Raw genomic sequence first — 24,004 nt, forward strand, 5'->3', positions numbered from 1 at the left:
TCATGTACTCTGGCCAGAGATTTGTCACACTAATATCTCCTCAGATCGCATAGGATATCCACACTCGCAAGAGTGTGGTGAATCCTTGATAACAAAGCATTGACTCCTATATGTGTCGTAACTGTACCCAATCTCGACACCTGATGACCTTCATAGATTCGGTAAACGAGTCAAAGTACAGTACTAGCATATAGAGTCTCCATGATGTTTCAAGTAATAAGGACTAATGGTGTACAACCAAAACCGCGGACTTATCCACTCAATTAGTGAAAATCACTTGGAAAGTCCGAATAGGGTAGTTCGATCATCCATCAAATGAATATCCAATTGCATGCTTCGAACATCTCTATGTTCCATACCAATGAAACATGGTACTCGGCATCGCAAATGCTAGTCTCAATCTTGAGCGATTCTTATCCTTATTGCGGACGTCTCAATTGACTAGGAACTGGTTTAGAATATACAGTGATTACAAGATGTGTTTCATGATAGTCATCCATATCCACTATCACATCTTGCATACACTTTAGTATATTAAAGGTCTTTATCTAAACATCGTATAGCACGTCACAACATAACAATATGATAAAAGATAAAGTAAATGCCAATATAAAGTGTAAATTATATTAAACAAAGATTATTTACAAATAGAGTCATAAAGGCCTTAGCCACAATTTGGCTAACAGGGCACCCACTCTTTCATCATTTTCAAGCGCACCAATCACCTCTCTTCCCTCGATTCCTTAAGCTTCTAGCTTAGATCTAGGGAATTATAGGCTTCCTTTGGGAAATTCGGGAGCGGCAGCACGGTCCAGGTGTCGTAGCGGAGCTGCGGCCTAGTTTTGAGGCAAATGACAGCAAAGGGCTGACGATGGACGCAAGTATAGCTTTTGCTTCTTAAAAATATTTAGGAGTATGCAATAGCTTAGTTAAGGCTTTTAGAGCACTATAATGATATTAATATCATTTTGGCATTGTAGCGCGGACTATAGGCGTGGACTTAGAGCTGGTAGAGCTTGCCTAGTAGTGAGGTACAAAAGTACTGTTCGAGATATCCTGACTTAGTATGCATGTATTATGTGACTGCATGATTTATATGACATGATTTTATGCTGCATGCATTTTTCATATTGAGATATCTCTTTTGAGATGTCTAGTAGTAGGGTTTTGTCCTATCCTGTTAGTTGATGGATTTCCATCGATTTGGGTCTGGAGAATCCACTGGTATTTGGTATGGGAGCCATCTCGTGATGCGACGGCACAACGTGCTACATACCAGGGCCCGGTCTGTCTTTGATTAAGAATCGAGCAAGTTACAAATTTTACGGGCGAACCGCTCGAATTGTCTTAAGCGCTAAATTATGGTTTAGTTTCCCATCTTTTGGTTTGTCTCCTAAATCATCATCCCGATCATCCATGTGTGAGTCATATGCATGATTATCGATTAATATTTACATGTACGTCATATTTACATATGCTAAGTCCCATATTCAAGAATGAAAAGAAAATTACTTTTTACGAATGAAGTGAGATGATTGTGACTATAGAAATTTACGTGTATGTGTTGGGTTGGGAGACGTTCTCGCCTACCTTACCACATGACGTGTATATGTGGGGCTGAGAGACGTTTTGGCATACCTTACCAAATATTTACGTGTATGTGTGGGTTGAGAGAAATTTTGTCCTCCCTTACCAAGTATGGGCAAGATGGGTTGGGAAATACCTGACCTCCTTGCGGCATAGTGCACTGCAGCCATGATCATGATCGAAATCACAGAGTCACAATTCAAGGATCTAAGTTCAAATATTTATGACTATGTTTCAGTACAGTTTATTTAGTTATGGTGATTATATTCGACTTAGCCATGCATATATTTCATTCATGTTCACTTCATTCTTTTAGAAATCATTTGTTTAAATTAAGGGCACAAATTGTTTTACTACAAGATATTTTTAATCTGTCTGTGCTTGTATTTATGTAGTACTCGTTATTCCCCCCCATATTCTTGCTGAGTCTTTTAGACTCACTACACTTATTGTTTTCAGGTTAGGAGTATTTCATTGAGATTGCGGGGCAGGACTATCGAGTGGACTGTGATGCGGGCACGACACATCCCTTGACAATGCCACTCTTTCGCAAAAGTTTATTTTAGCACTTTAAAGTCTTTCATCTTGTTCATTTAGTAAATGTAAATATAAAGATAATATTCTTTGGAATTGTTTGTGGGCACTTATGTATCAAATTGTTTAACTTTTGGATGTTTGGAGTGACAATCTCTTTCTCAGGTTTTCGTTTATTTTCTTTTCTCGGTCTAGTTTATTTAGTGTCGTTGGTTGTGTTTTTAATTTGTTGTCTGTGGCAGGCAGGTTTTATTCAAAGCAGATAGGTCATGCCGAATTTTTTTTTGAAAACCCGTATTTTATTTAATCATTAATTATATGAAGTAGTTAGGGTCGTTTCAAACCTAATCATCAGAGAAGAGCTCCCCAGAATGGTCAGGAGGATAGGGTTGAGAAAATTGCTAATCACCCCCACAGGGGTATGATCCACATGATCTCAGGGGGGGGACCACAGATGGGGATTTAGGTACGGCTCGCAAAGCTCACAGGCACAAATTGGAAAATTTTGAAGTGAATCCTCAGCTCAATCATTTTGATTATCTAAAATCAGTTTTGGGAAAGAATATTTGAAATATGTGACTATACCTCACAATGATCCTTTATTGGTCACTTTAACTATTTCCAATTATGATGTGTCTCATATCTTCGTAGACACTGGAAGCTCGGTAAATATCATCTTCAAAGAAACATTTGATCAGATGAAGTTGGAAGGCTTTGAATTGGATCTGATTACTACAGCATTGTATGGATTCACTGGTCATGCCTTGCAGCCTTTGGGTCAGATAGTTCTCCCATCGTCTCATGGGAGTGGGGAGCAGTGAGTCGCCAAAATGGCTTGCTTTACAGTGGTGGATGCACCATCTTCTATTAATGGGATTTTGGGGCAACCTGCCCTGAGTGATTTCCGAGCAGTGGCATCCACCTACCATCAGAAGTTGAAGTTCCCAAGTGGGAAAGAAGTGGGGATCATCCGAGGTGATCATAAGTCAGCTCGGTTGTGCTATGTCAATGAGGTAATGGTTGATGCAAAGAGGAGTCGAAGAGAAGTGGGGATGGTTTCAGTAGGTCGAGCTGAGGACGCTTGACCCAAATGTGTTCTTAATGTCTGAAGAGGGTCATGAGGAAGTAGAGCTGAGCTCCGGAGGTTAGGTTGTGAAATTAGCGGCTGATCTTAGTCCGCAGGTGAGGCATAATCTTGTGGATTGTCTAAGGAAGAATCAGGATATTTTTGCCTGGTCTACATCGGAGCTCACGGGGGTCAGCTCAAAAATTATGGTTCACCAACTCAACACTCTCTCAGGATTTCGGCCAGTAAAGCAGAAGAAGAGGAATTTTGGGCCTGAGAAAGATAAGGTCATTAAAAAAGAAGTTGATGAGATCCTTAAGGAAGGACACATCAAGGAGGTGCAGTTCCCTACTTGGTTATCAAATGTGGTCCTAGTCCCTAAAAGCTCAGGCAAGTGGAGGATGTGTGTTGATTTCAGGGATTTGAATAACGCGTGTCCGAAAGATTGTTATTTGTTGCCTCGGATAGACCAGTTGGTGGATTCCACAGCAGGTCATCAATACTTATGCTTCATGGATGCTTACCAAGGGTATCATCAAATCCCCTTGGCGGAGGAAGATCAAGAAAAGGTGAGCTTCACTACCTCACATGGGACTTTCTGTTACAAAGTGATGCCCTTTGGATTGAAGAATGCGGGAGCCACTTACCAGATGCTGATGGATAAGGTGTTCTCCAAACAAATTGGGAGAAATGTGGAGGTCTATGTTGATGATATTCTAGTGAAATCTCAAAATGATTTGGGCTTTGTGACCGACTTGGGGGGAGACCTTTGCCACGCTAAGGTGCTATGGAGTGAAGCTCAACCCTGAGAAGTGTGTGTTTAGAGTAAGAGGGGGCAAGTTTTTGGGATACATGGTTACTGAGAGAGGAATTGAGGTTAACCCGGAGAAAGTACAAGTTATCCAATCCATGTCTCCTCCTCGCAATCTGCAAGAAGTCCAGAGGCTGGCCGGAAGGATAGCAGCCCTATCTCGCTTCATATCGAGGTCAGCTCATCGAAGTTTACCTTTCTTTAGGGTGCTTCGGAAAGCCAAAAAATTTGAGTGGGATGATTAATGTGGAAAGGCATTTGAGGACCTAAAGAGTTACTTAGCTGAACTCCCTGTGTTGGCTAAGGCAGTGTCGGGTGAACCGTTATACATCTACTTATCAGCTTTGGAATGGGGCTGTCAGTTCAGTGCTCATCAGAAAGGAGGGAACCTCTCAACTTCCCATCTATTTCTTCTCGCATGCTCTTAAGGGTGCCGAGCTCCGATGCTTGGAAGTTGAGAAGTTGGCACTTGCTCTGGTTATGACAGCTCGGAAGCTCAGGCCTTATTTCTTGTCGCATCCCATTGTTGTGTTAACCTAAAGCCCCATTGGGAGGATATTTACTCATGCGGAAATCTCAGGGCAATTGGTGAAATGGACTATCGAGCTCAGTGAATATGACATTCAATATGAACCAAGAGCAGCCATTAAAGATCAAGCGTTGGCTGATTTCCTAGATGAGACAAAACACATGGAAGGGGAGGACTTGTGGAAAGTATATGTGGATGGTTCTTCTAATAGCGAAGGATGTGGATTAGGGGCACTTTTGATATCCCCTCATGGAGATGAGATCAGATTGGCAGTCAGGTTGAACTTTCGAGCTTCCAACAACGAGGCAGAGTATGAAGTTGTGTTGATCGGCCTTCGAGCAGCTAAGCAAGTTGGGGCAGGTCGGGTGCACCTCTATTCTGACTCGCAGCTGATAGCTCAGCAGGTGAATGGGTCATATGAGATCAAAAGTGAAAATTTTAAGGAATACATGAAGGCGATAGTGGAAGCTCGGGGCTTCTTTGATGAAGTGATATTTAAACAAATCCCCAGATAGAAGAACGATAAAGAAGATTCCTTAGACAAGATGGCTAGATCACTTCATAGCTGGAAGACTAGGGAAGTAGTTGTGCAAATAGAGTTAACACCCTCTATTGAGCTCATACTAGTAGCTCAGGAAGAGAGTGATTGGAGGAAAGAGCTCTTGGGATACATGGAGAAGGTGAGTTACCAAAGGATCCGAAGAAGGCATATCGGTTGAAACAGCGGAGTCTCCGTTTTGTGATGTTGGAGGGAGTTCTTTACAAAAGGTCATTTTCTGGACCCTTTCTCAAATTCTTGGGCCCTAAGGAGGCTAATTATGTTCTAAGGGAGATACATGAGGGGTGTTGCGGCAATCACTTGGGTTCTTATTCTTTAGCCCGCAAGGTACTCTGAGCAGGATACTTCTGGCCTACTATTCTGAAAGATTCCCTAGCTTTGGTGACCTCTTGTGACAGTTGTTAGCGGCATAGAAGACTCCAGCACCAGCCAGCAGCAGTGATGAAAGGGATAGTAGCAGCATGTCCCTTTGATCAATGGGGAATTGATATTGTGAGCCCCTTTCCTCCAGCCCCAGCTCAGAAGAAGTTCTTGTTGGTTGCTATTGACTACTTCTCTAAGTGGGTGTAGGCGGAGACCTTGGCTCGCATTACTAAAGGAGAAGTTTTGAAATTTTTATGGAAGAATATTGTGTGCATATTTGGAGTGCCTCGGAAGCTCATTTCTAATAATGGGCAACAATTCCAAGGAGCTCGGGTGCAAGCATGGTTCAAAGAGATGAAGATCCAACAACACTTCACCTCTGTCCATTATCCCCAAAGCAATGGTTAGGTAAAAATGACTAACAGGTCTTTGGTGCAAAGTTTGAAGATCCGCTTGGGGAAAGCCCAAGGAAATTGGGTGGATGAGCTTTCAAGTTTGCTATGGTCATATCGTACCATGCCTAGAATTAGGACCGGAGAAACCCCTTTTAGTCTGGTATATGGAAATGAGGTCGTCATCCCAACAGAGATTGAAGAAGAGTTAGCTCGGATTATTTTTTATGGTGAGAAGAATGGATAAAAGAGATAGGAAGACTTAGACTTTATGGAGGAGAAGAGAGAAGCTGCTTCCATCAGAATGGAGGCATACAAAAACAGGATAGCTCGGTCTTATAATCGCCGAGTGCGCAGGAAGGGATTTCAGGTAGGAGATTTGGTGCTCCGAAGAGTTCAGGATGTGACTGTGAGGAAGCTCGATCCTAAGTGGGAAGGACCATACAAGGTGGTGATGAGGCTCAGCTCAGATGCTTACTACTTGGAGGATTCAAAGGGGAAGATGCTGAAGAGACCTTGGAGTGCTTATAATTTACGCAAATATTATTCTTAAGTTTTTGCAAGTTTAATTTACTTCTAAGTTGTATTTCATGCAAGAAACATTTTACCTTCGTTTATAAACGATTACTTTTCCAGGAATATTAATGTGAGCACACTACTCGCCATCTTGGTTACGCCTCTTTAGCCGCTGACTTCGGCTCATTTCAGAAGCATAAGCACATCATGCATCACCTTAGTTACACCACCTTGGCCCCTGACTTTGGTTCAACCCATTACCTTAGTCACGCCACCTTGGCTCCTGACTTTGGTTCAGCTCATCACCTTAGTCACGCCACTTTGGCCCCTAACTTTGGTTCAGCTCATAACTTTAGTCACGCCACATTGACCCCTGACTTTGGTTCAGCTCATTACCTTAGTTTTACCTTGGCCCCTGACTTTGGTTCAGCTCATCACCTTAGTCACGCCACCTTGTCCCCTGACTTTGGTTCATCTCATCGCTTAAGTCACGCCGCCTAGGCCCCTAACCCTGTCTTATGTCAAAAACTTGGAACACACCAAGCATTTCCAGTCGAGCTCATCTCATGCTCAGAAATACGAGTAAATTTCATAAGGGTACCGCCAGCTTGGTTTAACGCACACTCAACAGATATGACGGACCACCTCATATTGAGCTCACCAAGATGAGCTGAGAGTTAGAGCAAGTTATGTTGGGAGCTCGAGAGCTCATTTAAGAATTTTGGGCATATATGGTAGGTCAGATCGGGAGCTCGGCCAAGATACCCCACCATATTAGGCAGCTCGGCTGAGGGAGCTCAGCCGCGGTAGCTCAGCTCAGCCTAGAGAGATCAGCTCGACTATTGCAGCATTTGGCCTCTTGAGCCGCATGTTTCTTACTTACTCGAAGAACTCACTTGAAGCCTGAAAAGTTAATCTTGTTTTGGTCATTATGATTCCCTTCAGGAGCTCAGCTCACCTCCGGGTGTTTGAATTATTTCAATGATTATTATGCTTCCCTTCGGGATTTCAGCTCGCCTTCGCGTGTTAGTTTATTTTTAAAGTGTTTATCATGCCTCCGCTCAGGGAGCTCAGCTCAGCTCACCTTTGGGTGTTAGTTTATTTTAAAGTGTTTATAATGTCTCCCCTTAGGGAGCTCAGCTTAGCTCTGCTCACCTTCTTGTGTTGGTTTATTTTTAAGTGTTTATTATGCTTTCCTTTGGGATCTCAGCTCACCTCCGGGTGTTTGGATTATTTCAATGATTATTATGCTTCCCTTAGGGATCTCAGCTCAGCTCACCTTCGGGTGTTAGTTTATTTTTAAACTATTTATCATGCCTCCTCTCAGGGAACTCAGCTCAGCTCACCTTTGGGTGTTAGTTTATTTTTAAAGTGTTTATCATGCCTCCCCTCAGGGAGCTCAGCTCAGCTTACCTTCGGGTGTTAGTTTATTTTTAAGTGTTTATTATGCTTCCCTTTGGGAGCTCAGCTCACCTCTGGGTGTTTGAATTATTTCAATGATTATTATGATTCCCTCAGGGAGCTTAGCTCAGCTCACCTTCGGGTGTTATTTTATTTTTAAGTGTTTATCATGTCTCCCCTCAGGGAGCTCAGCTCACCTTCAGGTGTTAGTTTATTTTTAAGTGTTTATCATGCCTCCCCTCAGGGAGCTCAGCTCAGCTCAGCTCACCTTCGGGTGTTAATGAGATCAGCTCAAACTATGATGACATGAAGGAAGATAGTAAAAGAAATGAGCTTACATAATATGGCAAAAAGTTAGTAATGTTTGCATCCACAATTACAAAAATTAATTGTCTTCATTTTCACCCTCGCCCTCACCCTTGTCGGCCTCACCCTCACCCTCTTTCTCTCCTTCTCCTACAATGAGGTACAAGGCGAACTTGTCCACATCTAAAAAATCTAGGGGGGTCCGCTCTGGAGGATATCCAGCCACCCTTAACTGGTCAGTGCAGCCTTGGAAACCCTTGGCCAAATAGCCGTAGGCTCGGTCAGCTACCTCGTCCATAAAATCGTCCAACTTCATAAATGCCTCCTTAAAGCCCTCTACTCCCCAAGCCAGTTCGGTTCGAGACTATTCCAATTCTTGGACGGCCTGAGAAAGTTGGTCTTGTGACCCATTAAGCTCCCCTTGCAAAGCTTCCTTCTGCACTTCGGAGACTCGGAGGTCATTTTTATGCTTTAGCCTCTCGGCTTGAAAACCTGCCCGCATCTCCTCCAGCTGAGCTTGGAGATTGGCCATCTCCTTATCGTGAGCAAGCTTAAGGTTCTCCAGATCCTGATTCAGCTCAACAGTGTGAGCCTCATAACTTCTAGAGTCCCTAAGGGATTTTTTCCGAGCAATGGAGGCTCGGAGGGACACCTCGGTGTTCAGAGCGGCGGCGTAGCACAAGAAAATGATTATGGTTTTGAGCTGAAACTAAAGTGCTGAACATAAAGTGAATAAAAGGTAAGTTACCTCAGCTGAGGCAGTGTTGGAGCGTTGCAGCAGCTCGGCCCATCCAAGGCCCTTTACATAGTCAGCGTCAGCTTGGGAGAGCATATCCCGAAGGACTGAGCCAGCTGTTGGAGTGGGCCTGACCCCCATGATGCGGAGGGCAATCGTGGTACATATCAAAAAAATAGGCCCTGCACCGGACCACGGGCGTCTAGGGTTTTTCTGCCCTGAACTGACATAGAGCCACCAACTCTGGGATAGAGGACTTCCCTGAGTCCTACTCCACCACCTCAGGACGGGGGCTTGACATAGCACGTCTCTTTGAGACCTTAGGAGGAGCAGTGGAAGGCTCGGATGCAGCGGCAGCTCGGGGAGAAGGATCCTTGGACTTAGCTGAGCTCCCTTCTGCCTTATTCCCTGACGAGGCAACTGTTTTTTTCTTCTTCAACATCCTCTTCATGGCATCATCCATAACTTTTTTTTTTAGCAAACAAAAAATAAGGTCAGCAAAAAAAAAACAAATAAACAAACAACGGAGCAAAGGCGGGGAAGGCCCGTACCTAAGTTTCCTCGGACAGAAACATCGGTCGAGCTGAGTCCATGATGGGCAAATCCTTCACCAAGAGGGCAAAAGTATCGAAGCACCTTCCCCCTATAGCCCTTTGGGCTCCGGTGAACAGCTCCCCCAGGCGAAAGCCCGGCGCGGGAGTAGGAAAGAGGGGAAGAGTATCCCTCCAGATGGAACATATGTCCCAATCATCGGAGGGATGAACAAAAAAGAAAGATTTTTTCCATTTTTTGTTGGAAGTGGGAGAACCCTTGAATAATTAGCAGTTAGGTCGGCAAGAAAAATAAAAGGGGCTCTCCTCAGAATGTTTGGGGAGCAAAAAATTGCAAATAGTAAAACAAGTTACATAGTAACCTAAAGTCCTAAAGAGGACAACAAAGCTACGGAGAGTGCGGAAGGAATTGGGGGTGAACTGCCCTAAATGAAGCTCATAGTAGCGGCTGAGCTGTTGGAAGATGAGGGGGAGAGAAAACCTAAGACCGGCCTCCAGCTGGTCTAAATAAAAGGTATAATATCCCTACAAAGGATTGTCAGGTCGGTCCTCAGGGCCAGGAATGATGAACTCATAATTCTCCGGGGCGTGAGAGAGAGCTCTTATCTTATCCTCATCTAAAGCATCCAGCTCGGAGGGGTATTGCTCAAACCATGGAACCGCGGGGATCTCTGGGTCATTGCTCAGGTCATCATCCCGATCTGAGGTCGAGGCAGGAGCAGGATCCTTGCCCTTAGGATCCTCTGCTGAAGTAAGTACGAGGAATCATATCGATCCACTTCGCGAAAGAGCTCGTCTGAGCTCCCAGAGTTAGCTCGGGAAGGAGAAGCCATGGAAAGTTGGTACTTACAAAGGATAATCTAAGACAGAAAGCTCGGAAAAGGGAAACAGAGAGAATTCACGGAAGCGGAGAAGTGAAAATGAAATTATTACAGCGAGGGCCTATTTATAGAAGGAGCAAATAAATCAGAGCCGTTGATTTTGGCCAGGTGGACGGCTCAGATCCTCTAGAATTCGAAAAGTTACCATTACACGTGCTGATGTCATGTCCTTTCAGAGTGAAATAGGTCCTCCCTCATGCACCTTAGCTCGGTCTCAGCTTAGGGTCATCTCAGAATAAGAACCACGAATTTCGAGTCTTTGACCTCAGTTCGACTTTTGAGGGGGAGACTTGTGATACTCCAGGATGAAATTAGCTCAGCTCATCGATGACCCTAAGCTCGAAGTTTCTCTTGTTGTCCAATCAGGATTGACTCAGGGAGATCGGCCTCGGGAGCTCGGGAGCTCGACCAAGCCTTCCTACCATACTTCTCAGGTCGGGTCGGGAGCTCGGGAGCTCGGCCAAGCCTTCCTACCATACTTCTCAGGTCGGGTTGGGAGCTCAGCTCAAGAGCACAACTCGGGAGTTTGGGAGCTCAACTCGGCCTCGGGGTCAACAGGAAGCTAACTTAGCATATTTGTTTAACAACCTTAGTAAGTTAGCTAAGATGTTAGGATCAGTTGTTTATAGTGAGCTTGGAGGTTCGGTAATATCTCACTCACCACTCTCTATATCATTCCATAGAGAGCAGCAGTATAGCGTATTGGTCATGGCAGTTCAGCTCGGATAAAACGTGCATGTTAGTGTTTCCTTTGTCGAACAAGATTCGGCCAAGATCTCAGGCCTTACAATAAGTAAAAAAAACTCAAAAAATTACATTATGCAAATTTTTTTGTTCCTTTTGCATATGTGGATTTGTGTGATAGAAATTTGGGTCAATCATTCTAATAATACAATACACAAATTGGAGATGGTGAATAACTTCTTGACGAACCAATCTCCAACCAAGCTTAAATTGGAGATGTGGTCAATTTATTAGGTTAGCGACAAAACATTTAGATTTAGTAATTTAAACTTTGATTTTGAGTCACAAAGTATGTGCCAAAACACACACACAAGAAAAAGAAGAAAAAAAAACAATGTAAAAAATTTTGTGTATCAATTGACCATTACGTACATACACATTTGATCATATTCAAATTTTTACAACATTCATACCTACAACTAGTAGGCATTTGCTCATATTCAAAATACAAAAAAAGAAAAAATTTCCAGAATTTATACGAACAACTAGTAGGATGTAAGTTGATATGGTAATGCGAGAACCTTATCTATCGTTCTAACTAATTACACAAAATATTTATTTTAAAAAATAAAGAACACGCAATAAAGTCTAAAAATTATAATTTTTGTACTTTTATAATATTTTTTCAAAATTTATTTTGTTTGAATTTGTTATCAAATATTTGAAAGTTTTACGGTAGTTACCATGGTTGTCTCACTAATTGGAGCATGAATTTTGTGGAAAATCTTGGATATAGATAATTATTGTTGATTATAATATTTCCTTTATAAATCAACAATGATTCCATGAAACAAACATATAAGATGAACATAGATGTATATGATAAAATAGGTTTGGGAAGAGTGAAAAAGAGTTTTAAAAAAAAACTGAGATAAAATTTTTGTAAGTGAATACGAAAATAAATAATTTGTACAAATTTATTATCTTTAAAGCATCGATCATGATTCATAGGTAAAGGGAGAAGATGATAAAGATGAATTATGAAATCATGAAATCAGAGTGGAGCATTCACGATGAAGAAGAAAGATCACATGCATATCACCTGACAAATAAGGGTATTTTGGTATTTTAGAGTCATTAGGGAGTTAAAATAAATTAATTTGTGGGGTCAGAGAGTTGGAATGTATTTTTTTTGACATGGGACTGGGACAGATTTATGTTTGTTTATAGGGATTTTAAGACAATTCACCTTAATATCGTTTGAAGTTAAGAATGAGATAAATAATGTAAAGATAAGTAATATATTGTAATAAAAAGTAAATAAGAAATGATAGTTAATATAGTATTTGATTTGATTGATAGATTATAGTATGTTTGATTTGATTGATTAAATTTTATATAAAATAGTAAATTACCATTTTGGCCTTTTAATAATTAATAAAATATTGATATTATTATTTATAAAGGGTAATGTAGTAATTTAAATTTAATGATTTGATTGACGTAAGATATATAATTAATGGATGGATAAATAATATGATAAAAAAAATGTAAAATGAGATAAAATAAATTATACATAGATTAATTATATAGCAAAACAAACCGTACCTAAATGTAAAGAGAGATATTTCAAAGATAAGAAGATGAGAGATTAGGACAAAACGAGGAAAAAGAGGGTGTCAAAAAAAATAAGAAATAATAATTGAAACGGACCCCACCCCACCCAGCACAACTTGTTGCAAACAAAGAAATATATATGATGTATGTATCGACGAACAGGAACAGGAACAGGAACAGGAACAGAAACAGCAACGAAACCTACTTTTTAGATTTTCCAATCGACAAGAGAAATGGGCGAGAGCATTGAAGATGTTTCTAAATCGAAGCCGACGATCTCGGTGCCCCCACGTGATGCTCTCTATATAAACTGGTCAGCTCTTGGATTCAGCCCGGGTCCGATGACGCTCGTGTCCAGCTACCTCGGGGACCAGGCTCCCTTTTCTTTCTCTCAGCTTTTAGCTGGAGCCATGGCTTCGCCGGCTCCAGATTCTGGGAAACAAATCAGAGAGGCCACTTTTGGTAAATATAGCGACACCGGCTCTGGGTATAAGCGGAATAGGCCCATCAATCTGGTCGTGGCGGCTCAGCCGTCGGAGCCGCAAAGTTTGAGTCCACTCTTCATGTTTCCGCCGGGATTGAGTCCTTCTGGATTGCTTAATTCTCCTGCCTTTTTATCCCCTCTAAACGTAAGCTACCGATTCAGATTCTTCCAATCGAGTCTGCATATTTGGAAGCTCTGGTTTTTGGGAAATTCTTTGCTTAAAATAATTCAGAATTATTTTTGTGCAGAGCCCATTTGGAATGTCGCACCAGCAGGCTCTAGCTCATGTGACAGCTCAGGCGGCACTATCCCAATCTTACATTCAGATGCAAGAAGAATTTCACCGTTCGTCATCTACAGCTGCCACAGAAGCATTTGATCATCATCATTCTTCTGCACCAAAAGAATCCTCGGCACAGCAGACCAGTGCTTTACCAGAGAGTTCAAAGGTTGAGGCATCTGACGTTTCCCTATCCGATAAAAGAGCTGCTTCTGTTGCTGGTGATAAACCGGCCGGTGATGGTTATAACTGGAGGAAATACGGTCAAAAGCATGTGAAGGCCAGCGAATGTCCTCGGAGCTACTACAAATGCACACATCCTAACTGTCCTGTCAAGAAAAAGGTCGAAAGAGGGGTCGATGGTCACGTATCTGAGATTACGTACAAAGGACAGCACAACCACGATCCACCCCATCCCAATAAACTGGGAATGGATAATTCTGTTTTAAAAGTGAAGCCCGTTTTTACTGAGGCCGTAGGTTTTCCAGCAACCACTCAACAGTCATTTGAGCATCTTCCTGTAACTGCTCACAATGAGGAAATGAAAGATTCTGCAGTAGTTGTAAATGGGGATGATGACGAACTGATTGCCAAAAGAAGGTAAAATGGCAGTTTTGTTTCTCTTGTCTCATTTCCTTGATCATTTTTCTCGTATGACCCTTTGAAATGCAGGAATGTGGATATTGGATCATCAATGCCAGCTTCATCACAACAAACCGTTACAGATTCAAAAATTGTTGTTCAGACCAGAAGTGAAGTTGATCTTTTGGACGATGGATTCAAATGGAGAAAATATGGACAGAAAGTAGTTAAGGGGAATCCTCATCCAAGGTTGGTCCATTGATCAATAAAGAAGTGAATATTTCATGTTGTGTTTCTTAAACTATCTTCTATAACTTCACCAGTTGGTCACTCATGTATTTAATTGTTTACTTCCGATCTTAACCTCTCTTTGTGCTGAATCTTCTGATAATACAAGGGACACTGGATGATGATATCGTGTTTATTTCATTGAGAGAATTTCAAGTGAGGGAATTTTGTTTTGTCGCTAGGAATTTTTGGTCGTTAAGGATCTGCTTGTAAGTGCACTTCTCTAGAAAATACAGGTTTCGCCTCCTCGTAAATATGTAAAATAGTCTCACTTGAACCTCCTCTCACCCCATAATTATGCATCAAAGGGGATACGAATACGATCATGCCATTAACAAGTTTTAATCACTAATCTAGTTGCTCGTATATGTTCAACTCTAGATAAATAATTTTAATTGGAAACACCTTATAAAATCGTGCAACTTCAGCAGCTTGAAAATCGCTTTCAAAATTGGCCTTCAAGTTCAACCGCAAAGGCTGGGTTGATTAATATATTGGATTTAAGCATCTATTTCTGTAGACAATTCAAGTAGAACTTGACCTTTTGAAGTCAAGAACTACACCGTGCACCCCTCGTTCTTTCAAGGTTATAATTGAATCATGTAAAACCTTTCCGCAGGAGTTATTATCGATGCACATATTCTGGTTGTGATGTTAGGAAACATGTCGAGAGAGCTTCAGCAGACCCCAAATGTGTCATTACTACGTATGAGGGTAAACATAATCATGATATCCCAGCAGGAAAGTATAACAGCCATGGCTCAGGCAATACAGGCTCTCACCAGTTCAAGGCGCAAAAAATGGCTGCTAAGAATCCTATGGCAAGTAAAGAAATAGATTTTGGGACTATAAAACAAACCCCGATGACTCTTCAGCTAAAAGAAGAACAAATTTTAGGCGCCTGATCTCTAAATCCTGATGGTTACTTCTGGCATTTGTAATATTATGTTGGATCTGTAAAGTCCTTTGCATGCTAAATTTAGGTATTCCATGAGAACATGCATGTTGTCAAGAATAATGATTTGTAATCTATGATTATGTATCTGTCGACTGAAAAGATGTTACATGAAATAGTAGTGAGTTTGTGAAATAAGTGAAATTTTATGTGGGCAACAGAGAAGGTAATCTTCGTGCATGCGAAAATTGTGTGCCTGCTGCTAGTTCGAATTTTGCTGTTTAATATCCTCTTTTTCTTGTGACTTTTACCATGTGATGCATCATGCATGATAAAATATGCACCGTATGTAGAATATTGTGAAGCGATAATTCAAGTTTCAACGGTCACGTACTTGCACTTCCTCTCTTTTCTCCAATGGCCACGTTTTTCGTTTCTTGTGGATTGTTTTAACTTTTACAAACATCAAGAATCAGAAGCAAAATAAACATGATTATCGGACCCACGAACTGCAAATGTCTCCCCCGTATATCTCGCAACAAAAATTACACAAGATGACAGAAACAAGGAATGACGTGAAAATCTTTGACTTTCCCTTTTCCGCTCTTTCCCTTTCCCCTTTCTTTGATAGTTTCCCTTTGGCGGCAGATTATTTTCTTTTTCTTTTGTCTTTTTTCAAGCTGTAATGAAGCTGGTGTTGTAGGGGTGTTTCCTTGATTCCACCCCTCCAACATTTGGCCCGTGTACCCATCTGGGTCCACCCTGAATCTTGTGGTGATTGGATTCTTTTGATGGGTGATGGGTTGTGTCAGCTCAAAGAAGGCAAGATCTGATGAATCATCTGCGTTTGATGCTTCATCTTCATCCTCAGCAAATGCAGTACGACGACGCCGTAGGTCAGGCCATATTTCTTCCTCCGCTCCTTTGCATTCCCAATCAGTATTTGGGCCATTGGAGAAGATAAGGGAGGAACCAGAGAAGGAGGATCTGGTAGAGGGCGAATGCAAAGATACTGTGAATAATCAGCATTTTTTTATTGATTATTCGGGGCGTTTGCAGCCATTAAAGAGAGAAACCTCTCGTAAAAGAGCTCCTTTTAGCTTTAAATTTGGGAGGTGGGCGGAAGCAGAACAGCTGGCTGGGTGGCCACCTTGGCTCTCTGCTGTTGCTGGTGAAGCCGTTGAGGGCTGGACGCCCTTGAGATCCGACTCTTTTGAAAGATTTGAAAAGGTAAAATTTTAACAAGGACGGACCCAAAACATGATGCACGGGATTAAAAATTAAGTAAAAGATCGGTAAAGTTCACATCTTGGATTAGAAAACTTACACCTCACACGTTTGTACGTATTTAGATTGGACAAGGAACGTACAGCCATGTTTATCGAGCACGGAACATGGATAGTGGGAAGATGGTTGCCCTAAAGAAGGTGCGTTTCGACCATTTTCAACCAGACAGCGTTAGATTCATGGCTCGGGAAATCTTGATTTTGCGCAACCTTCATCATCCAAATGTCATGAAACTGGAGGGTATAATTACTTCCAGATTATCATATAGTTTGTACCTTGTTTTCGAGTACATGGAACATGACCTCTCCGGGCTGTTATCCTGTCCTGACATCAAGTTCACTGATTCACAGGTTCGTTGAGAACTCGAGAAACTTTTGTTTCTTGTGCATTTTCAGAAAATCACACCTTTTTTTTTTTTTGTTATTTGAGTTTTTAGATCAAATGTTACATGAGACAGCTATTGAATGGAGTGAAGCATTGCCACTCTCGAGGTATAATGCATCGAGATATCAAGTCATCTAATATCTTGATAAACAACGAAGGAATCTTGAAGATTGCAGATTTTGGTCTTGCAAATTTTCTTAAACCCAAAAACGAGCAACCTTTGACGAGTCGGGTGGTAACATTATGGTATCGTCCTCCTGAACTCCTTTTGGGGTCGACAAATTACAAGGAAGCAGTGGATTTATGGAGCATAGGTTGTGTTTTTGCCGAACTTTTTAGTGGAAGGGCTATTCTTAAAGGAAGAACCGAGGTTAGTAGGATCATTCTAATGGATGGGATATTCACCTGTACATCACGAAAGTACAATTTTCTGAACACGTGTTCGAGATTTGATTCAAGAATCTGGAGTTTTTAATCAAATTCTTTTCGCGCTTTTGCAGGTTGAACAGTTACATAAGATTTTCAAACTCTGTGGTTCTCCAACGGAAGATTATTGGAAAAATTGCAAACTTCCTCTGGCTGCTATGTTTAAGCCCCAGATTCCGTATGGAAGCACACTTCGAGAAAGATGCAAAGAGTTTCCTAGAACTGCAGTTAGCCTTATAGAAACCTTACTTTCTGTTGAACCAGACAAGCGTGGAACTGCTGCTTCTGCTCTAAATCATGAAGTAAGTTTCATCAGAATTATCAGTTCAATTTTTCTGTTACATTTAGCACTGTATTGTCTATCCGTTGGATGTCGCAGAAGATTCAAATATTTTGGAACCTATGCCTTAGGATTCTGACACGATCATCTATGCCTGAATCTTGTTTCTTCTTTCAGTATTTCTATACAAAACCACATGCATGTGATCCATCAAGCTTGCCTAGGTACCCACCGAACAAAGAGATTGATGCCAAATTTCGAGAAGATTCAAAAAGGTGAAATACACAATTTGTTCTTTTCAGAATCAATTATATATATTTTTTCACATCATAAGATTTGACCAGAAATGAACAATAATCTTTAAATAGAGTTGCTTCTGTTCATCAATTTCTAACCTTCGATAAATAAATGGCCATTACATCCAGGAAGAAGGATCATGCCCGAGCACTGGCACAATCTGGTTCAAGAAATCCTAGGAGAGTCCATAATACTACGCATGATTTCTACAAAGCTGTTCCAACCGAGGTCATCTTCCTCTCTCTGTTTTTTCGCGTGTGAGCTGTTGATAGTACATTGGATATTGAGTGATCCCATTGATTTGCTGCATTCTACTTATAGGGAGTAGAGGCCAACGTCCATACGGCTCAGAGAAGAAAAAGAGGAAACGAGTCCCGAATGGTATCCAATAAATCCTATGACACTATGTCGGAGGCTTCACAAATGACTCAAGAATCACGAGGATCCAGCATAAATTCAGTCCCCGCACATATAACAGCTTCAAACGGTTTTGAATGGGTTAAACAGTGCAAACAGGAGGACAAAATCACAAGATTACATGTTTTTCCCAATTCAGAAAGTAAAAAATTTAAGCATGCAGAATCATCAAGTGTGTTGCATGTTCATGATGCTATGAACTCAGATTGGCAAGAAAATGACAAAATTACAGGCAGGATCCAGGGTGATGAGGCCGCGATGAGTGCCATTCTCGGAGAACAGATGCATTTTAGTGGGGCTGATTCTTTCGATCCATCTGATGTTTATGAGTCGAAGGGATTACCAGCGGTGAGATAATTGGATTTATGATTTCATCAGCACCAACAGAGACATATACTAATGATTTTCGTTCTCTGAATTTGAATAGGATTATGGCCATAAGAAGAAGAAAGGTAGTTTCTCAGGGCCGTTACTGTATCAATCTCAAGAAACAGCTTCAAGGCAGTATGGCAGACATGGTCAAGTTCTTCATAGATCTCGCTTTTATCAAGGTAAAAAAAAAAAAAAGAAGAAACATCAACCCAAGACTTGATCTTGATCTAAAAATAAAACGGAAGTACCATCGACTGATCTAATGTATTTTCTGCAGATACGTGATGCAAACCTTCTCAAATCGCTCAAGAATGCTGATGCAAAAAGTACCAGCGGAATTCAATTTTGTTTGCTTAAACCACTCAATATTTTGAGGTGCAAAGAAAAGAAAGGTTGGCAGCAACACATCGCTGGCGTAGTATGAAGAAGTTTTGAGTGAAGCAATTCGACAGAGGGATAATACTTCAGCCGTCACTTTGATTACCATTTTCCCTTCTTTCAACTTTTCAAAATTTTCGCCAAATGATGTTGCAGATGTTTTCTATATCACATTTTGGGTCTTTTTTTCCAAAACGTGTTATTCACTCATTTTCCAGTGACTTGAAAATCACATATTTTTTTTAGGGAACTAGGAAAAAACCATGTGCATTGCATATGTGAGCAGTTTTTTGATGGTGACGATCCTAATTTAATAGATGTTTGTGATAGAATCCAAAATATTGTAATATAATGTTATTTGCTTTGAAGCCATCTAAAATTACTATTATATATGAAGATGAATACGCTAACTCAATAGTTGTGGGAATAATGAGATTCAAACAGAAAAATTCTAATATTACATAGGTACTTCCATCAAATATTTTTCAGTGTATTCCTTAATAATATTAAAATTAAAACTAAATAAATACATGGAATTATTACCTAATAAATGAATTTAATGTATATTAACTTTGATCAAATGAATTGAATTTATTCAATTTCCCAGCAAGGTACGGAGAACTGAGTAAATGAATTGAATTTGCATCCAACTTCCTGGGTAGGCGCCAGTTAGGTGAATCACTTTCTAACTAAGATGGTGTTTGACTAAGCTTATTAAAAAGAGCTTATAAGCTCTTAGAGCTTAAAAGCTGTTTTACGAGCTTATAAGCTGTTAAATTGTTTGGGTAAACTTATTTTAAATAACTTAAAGATGTTGATGTGTTTGGTATTATAAGATCTTTTTATTGTCAAAATTACCAAAAAGGGTATAATTATATGAAAATAATATTTCGAATTATACGTATACGAAAATAATTTTAGAATAAACCTATATTAAAAAATAAAATTTTTTTAATATTTAATTTTAGAAAAATTTATGTGATTTGTAATTTTTTTTAAATAATATTTAATATTTAATGGGAGAGGATAAGATGGAGATTTATTAAAATATTCAAGGATATTTTAGAGAGATAAAATATTAAAATAAGATTTTTTTGAAAAAAGTACCTTCCCACTTACTTTTTTAAAAACAGTTTATAAGCTGTCAAACGGCTTATTTTGACAGCTTATAAGCTGTGTTTAAAAAAATTTACCAAACATATTTTCAGAGCTTAAAAGCTCTAAAACAACTTATAAGCTGTTTGAAAGAGCTTAAGCTCTGCCAAACACCCTCTAAATCAAAGTTTTTTCAGTTAATTGCTTCTAATTAAATCCAACCTTTTCCCATTTCTTCTCCTATCAATATTTTTTATGTTTACTATTATACCATTGTTGATCTGATTTATGTTCATTTACATATAAATGGAGGGAAAAATTACCGATACATATTTCAAAAATTTTGTCTTTCTATTCATAGTTTTAAGATTGCGCTTGGATTAAAGAATTTCAAATTCATGGATTTCGATTTTATTATGGTTAACAATGAAACAATAGATCAAATCATAAATCCATAAATTATTTATGTATATATTAGTTATATAGAGTATAATGTATTTCAAATGATATCAGTGTTCGGTGGACTTGAAATTAATTTATCATAATAAAATAAAATATTATATAAACATAAAAAGAGTAGATTTAAAGTTTATGAGATTACTTCCCTAAACAATAAAAATAAATTTGAATATATTTCAAATCCTTTGATTTTTTATTGTATTTTATGGTTAACAATAAAATAATAAATCAAATTTTAAATTCACACTACTTATTTACACATTATTTATATCAAATATTATGGATTTTAAATGACACAATTATTGGTTGAACTTGAAATTCATTCTAATTAACATGAAATATTATATAAACATGAAAAAGAGTGGATTTGAAGTTAATGGTATTACTTCTCTAAACAATAAAAATACATTTCAATATATTTGAAATTCATGGATTTGAAATTATTCAATCCAACCACCCACACCCATAGAGATTTACAGGATTGGGTTGAATATCTTGTGCATTTTCTTAATGACGTGGAAGGTGGAACTTGCAGTCACCGCCTTATTTAACCGTAAATCTAATGGCAAATAGAGTGACTCTCCGCTGAGACCGTCTAATGGATCTAGCCCATTTCAAATACAAATATCCATCCCAGCAATCGGATCTTACTATTGGCAAATCGGGTGGATTCTTCACCTGGGCCTCAACTCAATACAGGTTCGTTTGCTAGGGTAAATCTTCTTCCGTTCCATTCTCCGCCGAATCGCTATACTTTCTCACCTGAATCCAAAAATCAGTTTATAGGTTTTGTTCCCCACAAAAGAATCTTCGTTTTGAGCCAAATATCGACCGACTTGAGCCTCTTTCCGTGCGACCGAAGTGCTGCCGCTACCTGATTTTGTTCGCTTCTTCTCCGGTGAGTTTCAACGTCGATTTCAGGTCGATTCTTGATGTTTTAGCTTGAATTCAAAATCTAAGGCTCATTTTAGTCACGATCCGGCGAGGATAGTTGTTTTTACGTTCCAACCTATTTTAGCTTTGAGTTTTGTCATTGTAAGCTCGATTTCATCTCTATTCTCGAACTTACATTTTGTTTGGTTGAATTTTAACAGGCTGTCGTTATTGAGGATTTTATTCCTTCGAGTTATTCACGCAGGGTTGAAATAAGGGCAACTTGTAGATAACTCCCTAAATCAAACATAACTTTCAATTTACTCCCTATATTTGTCTTTTCGAAAATGCCCTTGTCGTTATTTTAATCATCATTATTTCTTGAATTATCAAATGTGGAATCGGATTCAAAATCTGATTTACTTGATTCATCAAGATAATAAATATTTTCATCGTCGGATGAAAATTCAATTGTTTCTACGGGATAGAATCCAATAGTATATATTTCTTCAAGAAGTTTAATTTTATTTTTCTTTTCGTTTTGTTTTGGACATTCATTCGCATAATGTCCTTCTTCGTTGCACAATCAACATGTGCAATTCTTTCCTTTACCCTTTGGGCAATGTGGTTTTTTGTTATCAAACTTTTTATAAAATTTTCTTTTATAACGTTTTCTGAAGAAATTCTTTTTAAATTTCTTTTTCTTATAGGGAATAAATTTTTTATTAAAAGATTTATAAGGTTTATTAAATTTATTCTGTTTCTGTCGTTTTAAATATTTGTGTGACATGTTTGTTTTGCAACCGTATTTTTTTATTGTGAATTCTATTTTATCACAACAAAGTTTATTGTTTTGTTTGTAGGATTTAGAGATTCTTTTATTTAGTGTTACTTCATGACATTTCTTTGTTATTATGTCTTTGATGAATTTAATAGCTCCTCCTAAAGTTTTAGCATAAGGACTAGTTAAGAATTCATCTTTACTGTGTATAGGTATATTAGGTATCTTATTAAAGATACTTAGTTTATAATGTTCCTTTTTATCAGCATCTATTAATTGATAATAGTTTGTTTCATAATCACAAATAAATTCTTCTAAGTAACATAAATTGCATAATTTAATATTATCTAATATAAAGATTGCTCTATTTCGTTCTATATTCTTAGCTACCAAATTAGCATCATTATTAGAAACTCCTAAAAATTCTTGGTACAAGGCATCAACAAATAGTTCGAAATATCGATGTCCTGTCATTCCTTGTGGTAGATTAGTAATTACTAGGTTTTCAGCCCAAGTTCTTACTGCTCCTACCAGTGTCATTTTTATCATCCCATGAGTTAAAACTTGAATATTCTCACTTTTGTCTAATAATGGTGTTAATTGAATTAGTACTGATAGTTCATTTGCCCAATGATCTATCTTTGATTTTCTTTCTTTGGCTGTTGAACAACCTAAATCTAAGATATTCTGTTTCACAAATCCTGATGTTTTTTTATTCTCTAAGAATATCTCTAACATCTTTATAAGATCCAGAGTATTGGTTTCTGTTATATTTAAATTCTTCATCATCTCTTCCACCACTACCTTCTACATTCGTTCGTAGATTTAATCGTGGTCTAGAATCATCTTCAGATTCTGAAATATTCATATCTCTGTATCGTTCTGAGTCCTGATGTGAATGATATAATTCTTCTGTATTTACTCCTATTTGTTCAAAATCAGATGAGTCAGTTTCACTAAACATCTCCATACTTATGTTTGTCATAACTAAGAGGATTTCTATACCATGATTCAATTTTGAATGGTGGTTCTTCTTCCATTTTTCTTTTTCCTTTATCTATTGGAAGAACTTCCTTAAGATAGTTTAATATTTCATTACTATGTCTTTCTTGTTCAATTATTAATCTAATCGTTGCTAAATCAATATATTCTTTGAAATTCTTCTCTAATTCTTGTATTGATAGATTGATCTTATTAATATTATTTTCTAAATCTCCTAGATCTTTTTCTAATTTTATTAAGGACGTCATTGCGATGAGGTTGACTCATTAACAATAGCTTTTTTAATTTTAAGAATATTTTGATTCATGGTTCCAATCTTATCAAGAATATCTTCATCATTTCTAGCAAATGATAATGATCTTCTTGGTACAGACTGTTTTGTGATTTGAAGGTCATCTGAACTTCATCTTTTATAGGGATTTATTTTTTCAATAAATGCTTTTCGAGGATGTTCAATTCTTGTAATATTTTCAAACATTCTTTCAACAGAAATAGTTGGTTTTGTTGAAATTATTCCTGTTTGAGAATTATACTTATTGCTAAACCGACAACATAGTTTATATTAATCGGATGGTTTCCTGTTAACATAAGATTATTTCTATAAAAGTAATAATCTAATGTTAAAACGTCATTTATGTTTTTATCAAAAAGAGATATATTGTATTGTGGATAAATACAAAATTTCATCTTTTTGTAACATAAATTTTCTTCAATTTTTCCAAGGATAGAATCCTCGAAATTACGTATTCTTTTGTCACGAACTGTTATTTCAATTGGTGTATCTATTCCTTCTCGGTAGTGAGCTGATATTATTATTTCAATTCCTCCGATATGAACATATTTCAGTTCAGATCATTCTTTTTCACTGGCTTTTGCCATGATGGTATTAAT

General features: G+C 38.7%; 4 protein-coding genes across 5 annotated transcripts; all 4 read left to right on the forward strand.

Moving 5' to 3' along the window:
- The first annotated feature begins 4,039 nt into the window (after positions 1 to 4,039).
- LOC140890363 (uncharacterized) lies at positions 4,040 to 5,042 on the forward strand. Its single transcript, XM_073298120.1, has 2 exons — positions 4,040 to 4,173; positions 4,541 to 5,042. The coding sequence occupies exons 1-2, from the start codon at positions 4,040 to 4,042 to the stop codon at positions 5,040 to 5,042; spliced, it is 636 nt and encodes a 211-aa protein (XP_073154221.1).
- A 30-nt stretch (positions 5,043 to 5,072) lies between these two features.
- On the forward strand, positions 5,073 to 6,394 carry LOC140890365 (uncharacterized). The gene is made up of 4 exons (XM_073298122.1): positions 5,073 to 5,207; positions 5,657 to 5,793; positions 5,875 to 6,004; positions 6,098 to 6,394. The coding sequence occupies exons 1-4, from the start codon at positions 5,073 to 5,075 to the stop codon at positions 6,392 to 6,394; spliced, it is 699 nt and encodes a 232-aa protein (XP_073154223.1).
- A 6,294-nt stretch (positions 6,395 to 12,688) lies between these two features.
- Positions 12,689 to 15,307, forward strand: LOC140887915 (probable WRKY transcription factor 4). Of its 2 annotated transcripts, none has more exons than XM_073295518.1 (4): positions 12,689 to 13,162; positions 13,266 to 13,897; positions 13,970 to 14,128; positions 14,826 to 15,307. In XM_073295518.1, exons 1-4 carry the CDS (start codon positions 12,767 to 12,769, stop codon positions 15,070 to 15,072), a joined length of 1,434 nt encoding a protein of 477 aa, XP_073151619.1. In that variant the 5' UTR covers positions 12,689 to 12,766; the 3' UTR covers positions 15,073 to 15,307. The 2 variants fall into 2 exon arrangements, with proteins under 2 accessions (XP_073151619.1, XP_073151618.1); XM_073295517.1 differs by having other exon boundaries at positions 12,690 to 13,162; positions 14,787 to 15,303.
- A 344-nt stretch (positions 15,308 to 15,651) lies between these two features.
- LOC140893551 (cyclin-dependent kinase C-2 C-like) lies at positions 15,652 to 19,259 on the forward strand. The gene is made up of 9 exons (XM_073302632.1): positions 15,652 to 16,292; positions 16,415 to 16,699; positions 16,786 to 17,103; positions 17,234 to 17,461; positions 17,617 to 17,714; positions 17,865 to 17,964; positions 18,058 to 18,501; positions 18,581 to 18,704; positions 18,803 to 19,259. The coding sequence occupies exons 1-9, from the start codon at positions 15,861 to 15,863 to the stop codon at positions 18,808 to 18,810; spliced, it is 2,037 nt and encodes a 678-aa protein (XP_073158733.1). The 5' UTR covers positions 15,652 to 15,860; the 3' UTR covers positions 18,811 to 19,259.
- The last annotated feature ends 4,745 nt before the right edge of the window (positions 19,260 to 24,004 follow it).

This window comes from Henckelia pumila, chromosome 3, assembly GCF_033568475.1.
Source record: "Henckelia pumila isolate YLH828 chromosome 3, ASM3356847v2, whole genome shotgun sequence".
Lineage (NCBI taxonomy): Eukaryota > Viridiplantae > Streptophyta > Magnoliopsida > Lamiales > Gesneriaceae > Henckelia > Henckelia pumila.

What these genes read in the sequence shown, in the direction of transcription:
- LOC140890363 (XM_073298120.1), top strand. Translation starts at nt 4,040, where the DNA reads ATGGTTACTGAGAGAGGAATTGAGGTTAACCCGGAGAAAGTACAAGTT. An exon ending in CTATCTCGCTTCATATCGAG is followed by an intron (nt 4,174 to 4,540) that starts GTCAGCTCATCG and finishes GTTAACCTAAAG; the next exon opens with CCCCATTGGGAGGATATTTA.
- LOC140890365 (XM_073298122.1), top strand. Translation starts at nt 5,073, where the DNA reads ATGGCTAGATCACTTCATAGCTGGAAGACTAGGGAAGTAGTTGTGCAA. An exon ending in TCTTGGGATACATGGAGAAG is followed by an intron (nt 5,208 to 5,656) that starts GTGAGTTACCAA and finishes AAGTGGGTGTAG; the next exon opens with GCGGAGACCTTGGCTCGCAT. An exon ending in GAGAAACCCCTTTTAGTCTG is followed by an intron (nt 6,005 to 6,097) that starts GTATATGGAAAT and finishes TAAAAGAGATAG; the next exon opens with GAAGACTTAGACTTTATGGA.
- LOC140887915 (XM_073295517.1), top strand. Translation starts at nt 12,767, where the DNA reads ATGGGCGAGAGCATTGAAGATGTTTCTAAATCGAAGCCGACGATCTCG. An exon ending in GAACTGATTGCCAAAAGAAG is followed by an intron (nt 13,898 to 13,969) that starts GTAAAATGGCAG and finishes TTTGAAATGCAG; the next exon opens with GAATGTGGATATTGGATCAT. An exon ending in AAGGGGAATCCTCATCCAAG is followed by an intron (nt 14,129 to 14,786) that starts GTTGGTCCATTG and finishes ACCTTTCCGCAG; the next exon opens with GAGTTATTATCGATGCACAT.
- LOC140893551 (XM_073302632.1), top strand. Translation starts at nt 15,861, where the DNA reads ATGGGTTGTGTCAGCTCAAAGAAGGCAAGATCTGATGAATCATCTGCG. An exon ending in CTTTTGAAAGATTTGAAAAG is followed by an intron (nt 16,293 to 16,414) that starts GTAAAATTTTAA and finishes GTACGTATTTAG; the next exon opens with ATTGGACAAGGAACGTACAG. An exon ending in TCAAGTTCACTGATTCACAG is followed by an intron (nt 16,700 to 16,785) that starts GTTCGTTGAGAA and finishes TTGAGTTTTTAG; the next exon opens with ATCAAATGTTACATGAGACA.